At 26.3% G+C, this 16771-nt stretch overlaps 1 protein-coding gene and 1 long non-coding RNA gene across 3 annotated transcripts in view; one reads left to right on the top strand and one right to left on the bottom strand.

The window, feature by feature from the left end:
* hpo (serine/threonine-protein kinase hippo) overlaps nucleotides 1-5642 on the bottom strand; it is a 47551-nt gene extending 41909 nt beyond the window's left edge. Inside the window, exon 1 of the mRNA XM_067286325.1 lies at nucleotides 5440-5642. Within this exon, the coding sequence (XP_067142426.1) occupies nucleotides 5440-5489 (50 nt within the window). The 5' untranslated portion in view covers nucleotides 5490-5642. The remainder of the gene's footprint in view (nucleotides 1-5439) is intronic.
* On the top strand, nucleotides 5589-16253 carry LOC136988482 (uncharacterized). 2 transcript variants are annotated; one of them, XR_010882769.1, is made up of 3 exons: nucleotides 5589-5679; nucleotides 14977-15346; nucleotides 16088-16253. It is a non-coding gene; the product is annotated as an uncharacterized lncRNA (long non-coding RNA). The 2 variants fall into 2 exon arrangements; XR_010882768.1 differs by lacking the exon at nucleotides 5589-5679 and having other exon boundaries at nucleotides 14914-15076; nucleotides 15150-15346.
* Nucleotides 16254-16771: the final 518 nt, after the last annotated feature.

Below are 16771 nucleotides of genomic sequence, written 5' to 3'. Positions count from 1 at the left end.
TATTTTTGGAAGATATGGACCTATCAGCGTATAAAATCAAAGGTAATTTAAACTCCTTATTAAGGAAACAAAAATTAAAAATTTATTTGGAACATTTTCAACTTGTTGTTTGGTCAGCTCGAGCTGACCACACCCAACTAAAGTAGTCGCTCCACAGGCATAAAAAGAATGCCAAAACTAGCAGCAAAATTTTTCAGTTTACATCAAACAAAACATGACTGAAAAGAGAGTTTGGAAAGGTTTAATTTTTCAGCACTACCTAGCATTTGTTTTACAACAATCAATGAATAGACAACAAAATAGTATGTCATTTGGTCTTGTGCAATTACATCAGTTCCAACTTGCAGTGAGAAATTAAAAATGGCAGAAGATAGTGTACAAAACATGACACCAATTTAGAGGCATTTGTGAAGCTAATAAGGAAATATTATTACTTGTATAATAAACTAGATTCAAATTCTAAGGATGCCATATTTAAAAAAATTATCTGGATGTCTATTACAGCAGAATCACCATTGAAAATGGGTATGTGATAAATTATTATATTTGTTAATATTACAGCATGAAGCTGAAAAAACAAAGTACAGTACAGAGAGAAGAAAACAATATGTGAAAGCGTAGCTAATTGTATTAATAGTTTGAATAACAATCATCAAAGCTATTTTGTCAGGAAAAGATTTGTAAAACATTTTAATGGTGTATATTTGTTCTTGAGTCTAGCTATACCCCATTTTTACAATCTTGATTTTAACATCCATTAGCTATTGATGTGCTATTTTGTCCTCTATTTATTTGGATTTTATGGTTAAAAGCTCTGGAGTCATTCCCATACATTCAAAATAAAATTGTTGGTCATTCAAATACATTCTGTGAATTAAATGTTTATTACTTCTAATCTTTCATATTCACCAAAACATCTGTATACAGTATCCAAAAACAATGTTTAAGTTTTCCTAGTCATTTCCAACAAAGTGATTGAACATGAAGACTGCTGTAAATAAAGACAAGCAATTGTATATATCATTCATATTATATTTTAATAAATTACTTTTCAGCACACTAGAGTGGGTCTTCATTTCTGTATGTGGAATTCTATGACAGACTATAAAAACCTGAAACTAGACGGAATGTGAAATAGCTGGCAATTTCTGTTTCTGTTTTCTGCTAAATATTTTACACCTGTGGAGTCACTACTTAAATGTCCCCAAAATCCCCTTTAATTAGGTAAGTCAAAAATATCTCAAATAAATTCTTAATTTTGGCATCCTTAACAAGCAATTTCAAATTCCATTTATTTAAATACGGTACCATGTTTTACTCATTTCTAATATAAAATCATTTTAACATAAATTTTTAATTAAAATTTGCCTTCTAATTTTGATAACAATTCAAGTCTAATATATTTAATAAAATAAATAACTGCATTAATGATTTTTCTATTTGTCAAAAAATAAAAAGTTTATTCTTATTATAAGCTGTCATTTTTGTATCATTTGGATCAGCATTTCTCAACCTGGGGGTCGCGAAACAATAATGAAATCATTTTATGAGAAAAAAATCATTTATTATAAACTTATAAACATTTTACTTACAATAAGTACAGGTGTAAAGAAAAGAAAGAGCATGTATACATCATACATGCATGTTCATACCCGTCGCTATAAATGCAGCGACATAAAATAATAGGAATAGTTGTATTACATTTTTTATACCGTCGGTATTTTCTTAATGTATAAAATTAGTGCAATGTGATTATATAATATTTTAAAAAATTTACATTTATAATTACAGTCAAAATTCAATTAGTAATAGTAAGGCTTACTGTTGTTATTCCTTTGGGTGGGAGGTTGTAAAATATTAATTTTATTTATATTTACTATTTGGGGTATTGCAGAGCGAAAAAAGTTGAGAATTGCTGATTTGGATGATAGATCTGAATCACTAGCTTCAAGATATGTCCAAATTTTGTATTGAATTAAAATGAACTAACAATCATCAATAATTTTGAATTTGATCAATAGATCATTTCCATGTTTTGTATATTGATTTTTCCTTCATTTTTTTTAGTAATTCAAATTTTTTCTTACTAAAAATTAATATAAAAGAAATAATTATTAAATTCTATACCGAAACAAAAAATAGTAGACAGGAGTACGTCTTTCGCATTGTTCTTTTCTAAACATTCGGTTTTATTTTTTTGTTTTGTCCTCGATCAAATCTTACAATCACAATGAAAACTCATTAACATCTACAATTTATTTTTCTTTAAAGCATTCTCTTATATCCATCTCAATATATAATATTTCCAATCAATGTGAACGTCTATTCATCTAAAGTTTCTTCTATTCAAATTTTGTGATTTTTTTCTTTTCATACACATGTAAAATATCACAAAGATATCAGTTTGTTTAAAAAGATTAGTATGTTCTCAACTAATGAATTCAAATATTCCTGGAAATTTTCAAGACCATTTCAAAAATCTAATAAAAAAGATTATGTAAAATATTGATGTAACTTAGTATCCGGAGCTATTTAAATATTGATCTTATTTGATAAAAATATTTAAAATGGCTGTTATTTTAATACGATGTATTTCTATCTTTTTCAGAAAAATCTTTCACTTCAAGTTTTAATCTAATAAGAAAAAAACATAACTTCAAAGTTTTATATATAACTTTATAAATATTAATTTCAATTTTTAAGATATAAATTAACTTTAATAAAATATTTATTATTTTGTGTTAAAGTCATGTTAAATTAGTTTAATTGATCCCGATGCTCTCTTCAAAATTGTAATATCTAAAGATAAAATAGTTAAGATAAAGAACAAATATAGAATTTAGACTATATACTTATCCTTAATAATAGTTTCAAAAATGTTTATTTAATCTTTCTTCAACATAATTAATTGTATGTAGTTATTACTAAAATATAAATTTTACTATCACCTCTCTTTTAATGATTTGAATGTAATAAAAGCTGAAATATTAACAGAAACAAGCCAAATGAACAGCCATTAAATTTTTACATTATGACATTGTTAAAACTGAATTTTTCCTACAATAGCTTTAGCTTGAAAAGTTAAAATATTAAATATATTAGGCTGAAGCATCTATGAGTAAACAGACCTTCTTTAAATAACAATGTTAATATATATTTTAAATTCGAGAATATATATTGAAAAATCATATTTGTAAACGTATACACATATATTTTACACAGAATTCTCCTATCAATTTAATGTTTTATATTTATAACTTGTTATATACAGAAATTTTGATTATATTCATTGCTAGACTAACCAGACTTTATTCACTGAATAAATCAAACCATTTTTAATCACTTTTACTATATTTAGAATGAAAACAATCATCTTATTCATCATTCAAAAACTAACTGCAATTCTCATCCTGAAATTGCTGTATAACATGTAATAATACTCGTACTTTGAAAAAAATTTATGCTAACATATGATAGGAGTTATTAATAATTTTATAAACGTACATTTAAATTACACTAGAAAAATATTTTAAATTTGTTAGCTAAAATGAAAAAGTAAAATAAAAAAAGTATATATAAACTGAAAATTATTGTAAGATCTGTTGAATTTAAAGTCTTAAGATTCATCCGACATTACATATGATAAAGTGTGTTTATATAATCTTTAAAATTTAAGTAAATAACTTTTATCATAATATACAAACATAACTAAAATACCTTGTTAACGTATCTATATATAATGACAATTACATTACAAATTAAGACACACTATTTTAAATTTTAAAATATTCTGACTATACAATATAAATTTAATTGGTAAATAATTAATAATATATATTGAAATAATAAATACTAAAGAACTATAAATAAAGGAGTAAAAATCATTGACAGATCAGTTCCAAATGAACTTAGAAGTTTGTGAAAAGAACTTCCTTATGAAATATCAATACTGTTAATGTATTTTAAAAAATAAATAATATTGGAAAGGGCAACATAATTATATTATTTACTAAATTCTTTATGGCAAACAAACATTTCAATATCATTATCATTACTAGCTTAATGTAAACAGTTATCCGAGTCAGTAAAGATATTTTCACATGCCTAGCCTATAAACTTATTTCATTTGAAAAATAAATATGCCAGAATTCTTACATTTATATATAATAACAGTTATTTAATAAAGAAAGAGTTTTACATAAAAATGAGCATCAATAATATGCGCTAAAATTAACATGTAACGAGTTAAGTGACATTAGTTTCTAAACTACATTATTGTTTATCTAGGATGAAGTTAATTTTCTTTTAAACATAACACAGCTTAACACTCAATAAACTGCACGATATTGATTATCGAGCTATTCAATAGCTATTATTTCTTGTATACAGTACTCGAATAGATTTGTACAATTGACAAAATGAATACTTAATAATATAAAAACATCAACTAATATCGATCAATATAAAATCAGTTGATAAATCTGCTAGCAATATATAAATATAAAATTCTTAATAAAACTATATAAATTAAAAAGAAAAACTAAAAGTTTAAAGAAATGGATTCAAAATAAATAAAACAGTATTATGTATAATACGGCAATAAAACCAATATCAAAGCATTATTTATTACTTTCGCTTCACATTTATGATTTGTTTAATATGAAAATAAATCAAGTCCTCTTTCAATAACGATATCCATTATATTGGTTCTCGACATTTTAAAAATTTCTAATCTTTCTATCTACAATTCCACAGTAGGATACCATGAAATTTATTTCTCCTCTAAACCAAAAATCAATTTACAGTTTCAAATATTTTAAAGTAGCCTTGAATAATATTCAGTTTAATTAATTAATTTAAACATTTAAAGAAGTAATATAGAGGAATGTCAATCTAAAATTACAAATTTATAAAGATATATTAGCCTGTTTGTTGTTTCTATCTAGTTTTAAATTCTCTTCCTTTACATATAGATAATGGTAATTAGTTTATAATAAAAAGAAAGCCATAAACGCTTATCAGCTATATCTATATAAAGTTGACAGATGTTATTTTTATCAGTGTATGAATGAATGCAGAAAATATTTTCAAGGGTCGCATTAAAATTCATCCTTAATATCAAATTCTAGTGGAGAAATAATCATATGACATTGTCTTTTACTTGTATTGAAATAGACAAGAAAATTCAAAAAATATCAGGTGTTTGCTGACGTCATTTTATTTTATTACGTCACAAGCAATCAAAACAAAACTTTAAAGGATTTTTTTTTTTTTTTTTGCTTCTATTCTCTTTACACTTAAATAATTCACGAATATTATTTAAAAATAACAAAATATTCGATTGTTTTTATTCAAATCGACGTTTAAATAATAAATAAAATGACGAAACGAAACAAAACAGGAAATCCTAACAACATAGTTAACCCTAACGAGACTTACCTTTTAGAGGACATGATTTCCGACGAAATAAAAAAAGAATCAAAAATCATTAACTTAACATCTTCAACGGGATTTACATTACTAAATAACTAAAATTGAAAACCAAATAAACCAATGGTTATCTTTTTTTTTGTTTCTTCTCATCGACTCTCCATCGCACGTGTGCATCCAATATCTCCCGATTGGGGGCGACGCCACGAAGCCTGGCGGACGGAAATAGAAACGAAATTTAACTTTATGGTAAATAAACCGCGTCTTTTTAAAATTTAAAATTTTAAATATATATTTTTTCGATTTTAATCAATTATTAATAAATATTATCATAATTTTTCTATTTATGTATATTTTAAGCGAGAAAACATTGTTAAAAATTAATTAAAAAAATAAATATATTAAAACAATATATAAATAAATTTTTACTAGTTAATCGTAAAATTTATATATATATATATTAATAATAATATTATTATTATTTATATTAATAATAATATAAAATATATTATTTATTTTATATATTTAATTTTTAATAAAAATCGATAGTATTTTGAATGACAAATAAATATATTTTTTTTAAATTTCAATTTAAAAAGATTTAATATTTTATTTTAATTTTTTTTTTATTAATAAATTTTATTTTAAAAATATTCAAAATTGTGTATTAATTTTTAAAAATTATATTTAATATCTTCCTAATTATAAAAATTATTTCGTAAACTAATACAGTATTAAATTTATATGCTATTATTATAGTGGCTCCATCTGTAGGTTAGTTATTTAAGTATAATATATCAAAAATATAAATATAATGTATTAATAAATTTTAAATATATTATATACATATCCTGTATAATAATTTTTAATTAGTTTTTAATAAAATTACCAAAAATAAATAAGTAAAATTATTAAATGTCATAACAATAATACTTTTTAATTTTATTAAATTATTTATTTTTTATTTTAATTTTTAAAAAACTATTTAAAATTTTAGTTTGAATTATTCTTCGTTTTTCGTGTTAAAAGTCATGTACATTTTATTTAAAATAAAAGATATATATATATACTACTTCCATCTAGTGTCAGGAAATAAAAGTAAAAATATTTAATTAATTGAATACTGTTTTTAAAGGCATCCGTATTTAATACAAAGGGGAAAAATGAGTAAAGTAACAGATTGCGATTCGTTATGGATGGAATTATAAACGAAAAAATCTGTCCAAATTTTGTTTAATTGGAAGTAAATGGAGCGTGACGCTTTACTTATATACGCTTTTATTCATTATATGGTAATTTTTACGTGAATGATCCCTCCGCAAAGTTATTACCGTCTATCGTCTAACGTTTACAAAGCTACGGTTAGTACAATAAATAACCGCTAGATGCCAGTTACACCAGGAGGGTTTTTAGGGTAATAAATCTGCAGCGCCATTTTGTATTGTATCATCTCTACTGTTATCAATGCTGAATGCTTTTCTCTCTCGCTCTGTTTGTATTTATCTCTTTTTTCTACTTTAACAGGGATGCTCCAATGTAATAATAAGAGAAATATCGGAAAATCTGTTAGAAGTAATGGATACTCTAGACATTGAACATTGCAGACGGGATGTCCGCCCATTCCTGCTGAGAGATAAGACAAATGTCGCTGGATAAAAATGGACAATCAATAAATGACATTAAGGATAATAAATTAACATTGGGAATCGTTTTCAATGATTCTTGCCATCGAAACGTTTGTTTCGGATTAAAAACTTCGCTAAACATTAAGCGGATTTTGTGGAGAAAATGATGAAAAATGGCCCTTATATTCAATTTTTTAAATATTATACAATTAAAAAGTCATGCTTAATTAAGCATTTTCGACAATTTAGGCAAAAATTCACGTTAGAATTACCATTTAAAGGCAATTTAAACGTGCATTTAAATAGGATAATTGTCAGAAAATGTGTAGTTACACCTTGGAGTTAACAAGAGAACTGGTTTTTATGAGTCATTTTCTTGTATTTTAAAACATTTTTTACGTATGAAACAACAAAAAAATCATCTAAAAAGGTGATTTTTTTAACATGTTTTCCCATTCCTCTTTCGTTAAAACGACGTTTGTTCCTTACTATAAAAGGAAATGGCTTAAACTCTTTTACCTTTTACACCTATTTATATTATAGACAATATATATCTTCTGACAGGTACGGGTGTGGAAGTTAAGTATAAAAGAGAACTACGTATGTCTTAAAAGATACTTCATACGAAGCTTTATCAGCTGGACATTGGTCAGTGATAGGTTATTTAGGGCAGGAGGTGGCCAGCGACGTGGAACGCTCTACTGGACACTGTAATTGGAGCATTTTACGACTTCGTTCCCTCCCCATAAAAGTATGAGTCATCTCTAATGGGAAGCATGGCTGTGTTTTACAACACTCCAGCGCCTCACTCACTGTTTTTACCTTCTCTGCAATTTGACTTACATTTATGACTTCAACTCCTGAATACGGAATTAGAGATTATCTCTTCGTGACTCGCCTTTCTTATTACGAGAGAAAAAAAAACAATTTAGCAAGTATTTTTGAATTATTCAACGTAGAATTTAACATTCTGAATACACTCGCGGGAGAAATTACGAGAGATTTTACGATTAAAAAAAATTAAGTATACAGAAAATATTTTCAAGTATCGCTATCAGATGGCGCTGATAAAATTAATCAAGAGCTTTGACATAATTGTTAGGATCACGTGAGAAAATCAAGAATGATTGGTTAAAATTTGAGTTTGAACAGCCATTAAGAGACGAGGACGGTAGCATCGCGTGATTGATTGGTATCGAGCGGAATTTAATGTCGGAAGTGATTTATAAAAGGAACATCTGTTAAAAAGATTCTAAAATCCAACAAACAAACACATTTGTCTTAAAGTCTCAGTGAATTAGCGAATAGATTATGTTGCGGCTTAAAGATGAACGGACGGTGTGAAATTTCAACCACAATCGGCCACAGATAAATTCTTGTCTCCTCCCTATTACTACAACCAATCGGGAGCTAAGGGCGGGATTTATGGGAGGACGGTTGACAAGCGACGTCAAATGAAAATTGAGATTGAGGAGAAATGGGAAGACGTTCGTATGATTAATGACAGTCCTTAATATGGAAATTATTTAATTTCTCCTATTTAATATGGTAAACTTCTCCCGTTTAATTAATTATGTCAGTGAATGATATAAATAGAGTTCGCTTCTGTATTAATTATTTTAAACTTTGACCTGAAAATAAAAGTTTAAATCCACACCCTACTAATTAGTGTAAATTTCGTTAATAGATTGGATCAATTCTTCTTGTTTATGTCAATTTATGCATATAAAATTTGATTTAATTATTACAATTCTTTTAAAATTTAATAAACTAAATTATTATAATTAAACTATTTAATATTCTATGTAATAATATAGAGAAACCCATAAATCATCATCGATGCGGATGGGAAAATGGCTTCTAATGTATAGACTTTTATTTATTATAAGTGATAAAAGTTATATTATATTATAATACATAAAAATAATGAAAGTTCATATTTAGTGTATATCTTAGGTTTGTGTTTTATAATGAAAACATTTAACTTGTACCGGTTTTATTGTAATAAAATTTGATGAATTTTCTAAATTTACATTAAAATAAACAAATTAAATATTTTAAGTTAATAAAACTGTTATAAATAGCTCTAAGAAAATAATTTTATTATTATTTTTATTATTATTATTTTATATATTTATAAATTTAGCATTAAATTTTTAACAGGCATATTTATTTTTTATTCTATACAGAACTAAAAATATGATAAGAAAAACAGCTTATCTGCGAAAATTTGCTATAAGAAAGACTCAAAATTAAATAAAAGATATTACCTATTTTCTTATGATTTGACATGTATAACTATAAAGTTCTATGTTATCTAGAAAATTCATAATGTCTAACTAAAAACGATAATAAGTTAATATTAAACTAATTATTTTACAGGTAATTCTACCTTAGTTCGCACTCTCTGACTTAAATATAAAAGTTCGTTTTATGTTTATTGATATAAACTCTTAAAGACGAGTTATTTAAATAACGATGTGTTCAAACTATAAAATTATTACAATCTATTAAGTAAATTAACCAGAAATAAAATTGGAAAACAAAATTTTCAAAACTTGCTTTCGTATTTTGAACTTGTTTACGTTTTTAAATTGTTCCTCATAGATATAAATCATATATAAATGAAAAATGGCGTAAGTTAGTGTGAAAAAAACGGAACTTTGGGAGATTACACACAAGTTTTAATATTTAGAAAACGAAAACACATTTAGTGAATATGTTTGAAAGCGGGCTTTAACAAAAGAAGGTGGTTTACAATATGCGAAACCTTTCTTTCAACTTTCAACTGATTTTTTACTTGTTCTTTTCACAACTGCGGGGGTGTAGAGCCTCCTTTGTCCCATTCGTCATTCGAAATGCACTTGATTTATTGCCGAGGGGAGAGACCTGAACAGTTCCTGTCTTTTCTGGAAAAACTTTCGTTCACCGAAAATCTCCATTGCAACAATTTCCTTTCTTAAATTCGAAATCAAAGAAATGAGATCAATAAGTATATTTTATGGTTTATAACGTTCTTAAGTGGATAATAATTATAAAATAATGATAGTAATAATAGTAATTTTTAATACAATAAGCGGAAATGAAAGTAAAAATAACGTACTGACTAATACCAGATGGATGTTTAACCCTTTGACAAAAAGCAGCTGTGAAAACAAAGTCCCTAAATATAGTTAGGAGTAAATATTTCATCAACTTTAACGTTTTATTTAACCTATAGAAACTTACAAAATACTTCGAAGTAGATAAACGGATTTTATATGTAAAAAAAATTAAAATATATGAGATCTATTTCAATTACTTCAATACAATTAATAGGAAATGTTCTTAAAAAATAAAATAAAATTATAATTTGTTATATAAATCATAAAAATTAACCTTTTCTTAAGATATTTTGAAGGAATAAACTAGCAGAATTTATCAAATTAAACACATTAGGTAACAATGAATCTAAGCCTATGCTACAGGCCATATAAACCATATGGCTTTGTGGGTTCTAGACATAGATTTATATAACATAATTTAAAATATTTTTTTTGAACCGTAATGTTTAATTCGGAAGAATATTTAGGTTTATTTTTATAATTTTTTTACAGGTTATTCTACTTATACAATTCAAAAAAGTCTGGACTAATCTTTAAATAATTATTGGCTTATGAATGGGATTAATTATAAAAGTAACGGTATCTATCACTATTTAAATAGATACTTAATTAGTTAATTAAATGAAAACAAAGCTAATTTAATTAACTAAAATATACATTATAAAAGGAGCCATTTGTAACGTTATTTTAGCTAACTTAGTGAAAACAAAAGTACTTAAATTAGTAAAATAAATTAGGTATAGTAGTAAGATACAGTAGTAAATTAGAAATTAAAACATATTAATTAAATTAAAATGAAAAAGAAAATATTTGTGAATATAATTATCAATTAATCATTTTATCGAGCGAATAAAAATGTCATTAATTTTTATTTTAAAGCAATTAAATTATAAATCAATAGCTAAAACAATATTTTCTAGAATTATATTTGCATTAGAATTTAAAAATCCGTATGATCAGATAAGATATAGAGAAGTAAATAAAATTTGTTATCAAAAAATTTTTATAATATCAATAATTAAGGCTATAGGATTAAGTAAATGTTTTTCCTTTTATTATTGATAACACGGGTGTTTGATAATGTGTTTTTATCTTTATTCCTTTTAAAATATGCAATGATAATGTTATGTGCATGACTATAAAGTAGATAAGATAAACAGAAAACAGTCATTTTTAAGTTAAATCTTCATTAATAAAATATAAATTAATTAATTAACATTTAATCTAAAAATCTGTCATCATTTTTATAGTAAAATATCAAATTTATTATTTAAAATTTTGTAGTTATTTTTTACGGCTTTAATATTTTAATAATGTCCTAAAAGAAGTATAATCTATACAGAATTATTACTGTAATTTCTATAAATGTTTAGAAAAAGTTGTTAAATTCTTTGATACTATCCAAGGCACCGTACAATACCAAAAATAACAGGAAATTCATTGCTCAACAGCTACAAAATGTACAACATTCAACAGATTCAAGGTCAACAACTTTAGAGTAACTCTATAAAACTACTTACTACACATTCATTCATAAGTAAGTAAGGAAGGAATACAAGGACACAGTGACGTATCCAGCATAGTATCTCGAATATTTCCTCTCATTTTAAATTCTACTACATAATTTACTTTCAAATACTTTCAATAAAGAGTGTATAAATATCATACGACAGCTATTTAATTAATTAATTTTAATATTTTTACATCATATCGATTAGTGTTGTAATCTAAATTGGAAATTTAGCTATTGAATTAAAGTTCTAACGAGGATTACTTATCAAATCGATAATTGTATTTTAAACAAATAGCATTTATTAAGATAATAACGACAATAGAAAATATGTATATAATCTCATTAAACAATTAGGTCTGTTTATCATTTATTCTTCGTTGATTAAAATGGAAAATAAGTCTTGTCGTCTTATCCTTGTACTTTATTGATTTTTAAATAAACAAAGTTGTAAATTTTAACATAAATCGACCTTTAACTCTTATTTTAAACTATTTTGAAAAAGTTTTTAATATTAATTTTCTTTAATAATTAAAAAATTTAGATAAATATTTAAGATTTTCTATTTAAAGTAGTTCTAGTTAGGATTTTCTGATAAAATAATGACTGTTATGTATGAGTTATAAGTAGAAGTAGGACATTTAGACATTAAAAATCTTAAATAGTTATAAAAATTTTATAAAATAACATATCCTATAAGTTATCACTCATATAAGTTATAGGTTAAGAGTTTTAGTGCCTAGATGTCCTAATAAATAACGTTAAGTAGGCCTATACAAATAGAAAATTTTGTTTTATATTTTCTAGAAGGAATGTTTAATCTTCAAGCATTGATTTATTAACTCACTCATATCTTTTGAAAAATGTTTTTTTTTATTATGAAGAACAATAAGGAAGAATAACATCGAATAATATTTAATAAAGAACAATATTCTTTAATTGAAAAAAATAGCTTATTCTTTAAGGGTGTAACTTTGTGAACCTGTAAGACGTATGACACATCATCTGATGAATTTCATTTGTTAAATCTATAACAAAATAATAATAATAATAATAATAATTTTATTCGCAAATTTACATTTTAATAGTTAATTTAATCTTTAAATTAGGTTATTTAATATTTTTAAAAATGTGCTAAATTTGATCGATCTTGGTAAATTTTTTTCAAATTAAAGTGTATATTTACACATAAAAGCAAATTATGACGTATTGTTAATAAATTATGTATATATAAACCTGCAAGATGTATGAAATTCCTATCATCGTATAGCCTAGATATAGAAAATAGTTAAGTTTTACCGAAGAAATTAAACTTGTGTAGGCAGTGACTTATCACATTTTCCCTGTAATTCTATACTTTATCATGTGCTTGTTAGTTGCTGTCACCAACATTTTCACGTTTCCTTAAATATATCGAGATGGTGCGACAAGATCATCAAGATCAGGTGCATGATATAATTAGAGAATCGTAAATGGAAGGAAGAAACCACTTCACTTCATGACTAACGAAGAGGCAAGATTGAATCATGAAGAGAACTAATTGAAACTAATCATGTGGTTCTCATTCAGTCGTGATTGGTTTTAATTAACTGCCACTAGGGATGCACTAATCAGAAGAATCTTTTTTGTTCTCGACATTACTGCTTCCTCTCTCTTTAAATGTATAATTTAGATCTTATCTATAACGTGAAGCCGTGTGTTTGAATGTACAGTACAGTACAGTACGTGGAATATAGTTAAATTTCTTTAATTAATGGAGGATGTGAGCTACCTGAGAAAAAATTTAGGCCATTCAGCATTGCCAAAAAAAACATCACGAATTGTAAGAGCTCGATTATTATCGCTAGAATTTCATTATTTTGCAGCAGAATCGAGAGGCAGTCCTTCAATATATTTCGGCACGGGTAATTGTTGTAACTGGTGACAAAAATAGGTGATATTTCTCTCCCGTTAGCTGTCAGTTAAAGGGGAGAGAGGACAGAAGTATGTCAGTAGTGGACACGTGGCTATCACAATACAACCTCCTGTTCTGTCATCCATTGTTCAATCTTCTAACGCTGGTCGGTTCTGATGTACCAATTCTGCAGGAATCAACCATCGGGAAATAAACGGCTATATTTTACTGGATCGGCTGTAATTGCTGTTTCCTATTTGGTTTGTTCTGCTCTTCTGATCGCTTCTGAAGTTTTCATTAAACTGTTTTGCACCGGATTACAGTTAAGGCTCGCATCTAAATAGGGTCTGTGGGTTACTAATGTTTAATTCCATCTGTCTTTGCTTGCATATTTTTATTCCGATCAGCTGGAGTTTAGAAAGTGTTTTTCTATTTTGGGAATTGTATTGTAATCCATAAGTGGATCACCTGGTTTCGGGGTTACTGCATTAGGATACGCAATTGTGAGCACGAATCCCACTTTTGTGACTTAACGGTATTCTTTGCTCCTATACAGAAAGGATGAAAGTAATGGCGCTCTTTAAAATTTTCAGTTATATTTTTGACATACTTTACTAGATTTTTTCCTTCGTATAAAGCGCCTCAATCCGGTAAAAAAGTTCTAGAAAATTAGTTTTCTAGAAGATTTATGTTAGAACTTTTTTTTTACTTAAGAGGAGGAGGAACTTGGTTAGAATCATTTCAAGAGTGGCACTAAAATAAGAAAAGACGAGGCACTTGTGGAAAATCGAAGTCATAATTTTCGATTAAAATAATCGATTGAGAGGGACAACGAGAAGTCGGGAGTTTTCATTGATTGAAAAGAAGCATCCCAGAAATTTATGGTATAATCGTATCAGAGGAATAATTAAGAAAAAAAATATCGATTAATAATTAAAATATAATTAACATTTTAAAAATATTCTACATAAGATATACAGGGCTGACATAAGGAAGGAAAAATGGACGTGTTGCTCTGGTCACAGGACCTGTATAGGGACCTAGTTGGAATCTGTATAATAAAATTTTAATTATAAAGTCTGGAAAATTAATTTATGTAATCCCAAGTGTTTAAAGGAAGGGATTATTAGTGAAGATTAGCAATTGTTAATTAAAGATAACATAACATAGGGAAGAAAACTATAGTAATAAATATAGTTTATACTTAGAATCTATGAAGGAAGTTATTTGAGACATCCTATATTTAATTAAATATTTTGATTTTAATTTAAATAGATAAAATATCATATATTTACTATTCTTGGTCGTTTCAAAAAAAAACTCATAATTTTTTTCCGTTCATAATATTTAACACGCCTCAAAGGACTTTTAAACAATGTTAAGATGAAGAAATTTCGTATATTTTATTTTCAGAAAGTTGTGTAGACTTAATATGCATACTTCAAAGTTATTTACGGACGGTAGTGTCTAACGTGGAGACAAGTCAAATAATATTAGAAGAGAAGATTAACAGGTAGATATAATTCAAGATGTGTCGTCGTGACAACGACGGGACACGTGACCAACATCTACATCATATTCGGTAGAATTTAATAGACGTCTTCGGTCACAAAGAGTTGGAGAATGGAGCCAAATAAAGTTAATTCAGCTAGCAGTTTCCATGACAACCAACTCCCCCATCGATCCCCGAATTCATTCTGGATGCTTCACCCCTTTGAAACCCCAAACCGTTCAGCCATCTGTCTTCCAGGATGTCATTTTGATCTGCTGATTCATTCAAACGGTAAGTCACATTTTTTAAGTATTCTCACGTATCTTTTAATTGATCACTGCATTGATATATCCTGTAGGAAATTCCATCAATAAGAATTTATCTAATTAGTGCACCATCCGAAGCTATCCTACCCTTAATAATTTATAGAATCTAGTCAAATTGATTAACGATACATTTATAACTTTTGAATAATTTCCGAAATTTTCGTGCAATACGAAGAAATTAATAATGCTGTTTACTTGTCGGCTTAGTTTCTATCTTTTAATAAATTATTTACGAATGTACTGTACATGCGAAATTTATGGTCGAAATTATTCTTAATTAATTAATTATTCAATATTTAGGTTAAGAATATTGGATAAGAAATCTCACCTTATCCTTTATCCTCAGTAAGATAAGAATAGACTAATCAAGGTATAATATGTACTGTATACATTAAAAAGATCATTTTAAAGTGTGATCCGGAATATATGCCCTATAATATTCATAAAGTATTTAATTATATAGTGTTTAATTGTATTGTAATATACCATCAAGAAAATTCACCTTACTGCAATTGGATGTGTGATAAATGTCTACAGTTTTACTTCAATTTTTATTGATATTATCGGTTTTTATGATACATTTTCTATATAAATACTATAATTATTATTATTATATTTTACATTAAAATATTGTTTTAAGAGTTACATACGAGAATCAGGCTTTAAAAATTAATTATTAATATAAGGAATCTTATTCTATTCTTAGTCTACAACACATAAGAAGCTAATTAAAGTGCAGCATGTATCGTACTGTTTATTATTCTGCGATGACGAATTTAAGACATGTGCATGTATAATGATACACAGAAAGAGTTTGCTGATTTGTAATGTATCATTTTATAATATTTTTTACTCTAAATGTTTATAAAATAATTAATTATGTATTATTTAATTACCTCAATGCGTTAAAGTTTAAGAAAAATTTACAATGAAGCAATTAAATGATGCTGTAGCATTGGCGCGTTATCCTATAGGCAAAAAAAGGAAAAGATTGGTTTGGGGGCCCCTGTTAGTGGGGCCCCAAACCAATCTTTTATTAAAAAAATATATTTCCCCCAAACATTTCCTGGAAGTAAAACATTTGAAGTGAACACCATATGGGGCCTCCCAATTCAAATTCGCTTGGGCCCCATAAAGCGTAGTTTGATTTCAATTTACATCGACTACTGCCATTTTTCACTGTTATTTTTCAATTTACTGTCACTATTTATTTCATTTGTTTTAATTATAAAAATTGGATGAGAATCAGTTTTTTAAAAATTAATTATGCATATTGTAGAGTGCACTTCCGGAAAGGTTCATTGCACTGTTTTACCGTTACGCTATTATAAAATGTTATTCAGTAATTTACATGTGAGGGGTGGAGAAAACTGAATGACAGTTGTAATTA

The sequence above is a fragment of the Centruroides vittatus genome, unplaced genomic scaffold, assembly GCF_030686945.1.
Source record: "Centruroides vittatus isolate TY-2023 unplaced genomic scaffold, ASM3068694v2 scaffold_3315, whole genome shotgun sequence".
Taxonomy (NCBI): domain Eukaryota; kingdom Metazoa; phylum Arthropoda; class Arachnida; order Scorpiones; family Buthidae; genus Centruroides; species Centruroides vittatus.
The sequence above is the reverse complement of the archived record's forward strand: the minus strand, read 5'-3'. Positions and strand labels throughout refer to the sequence as shown.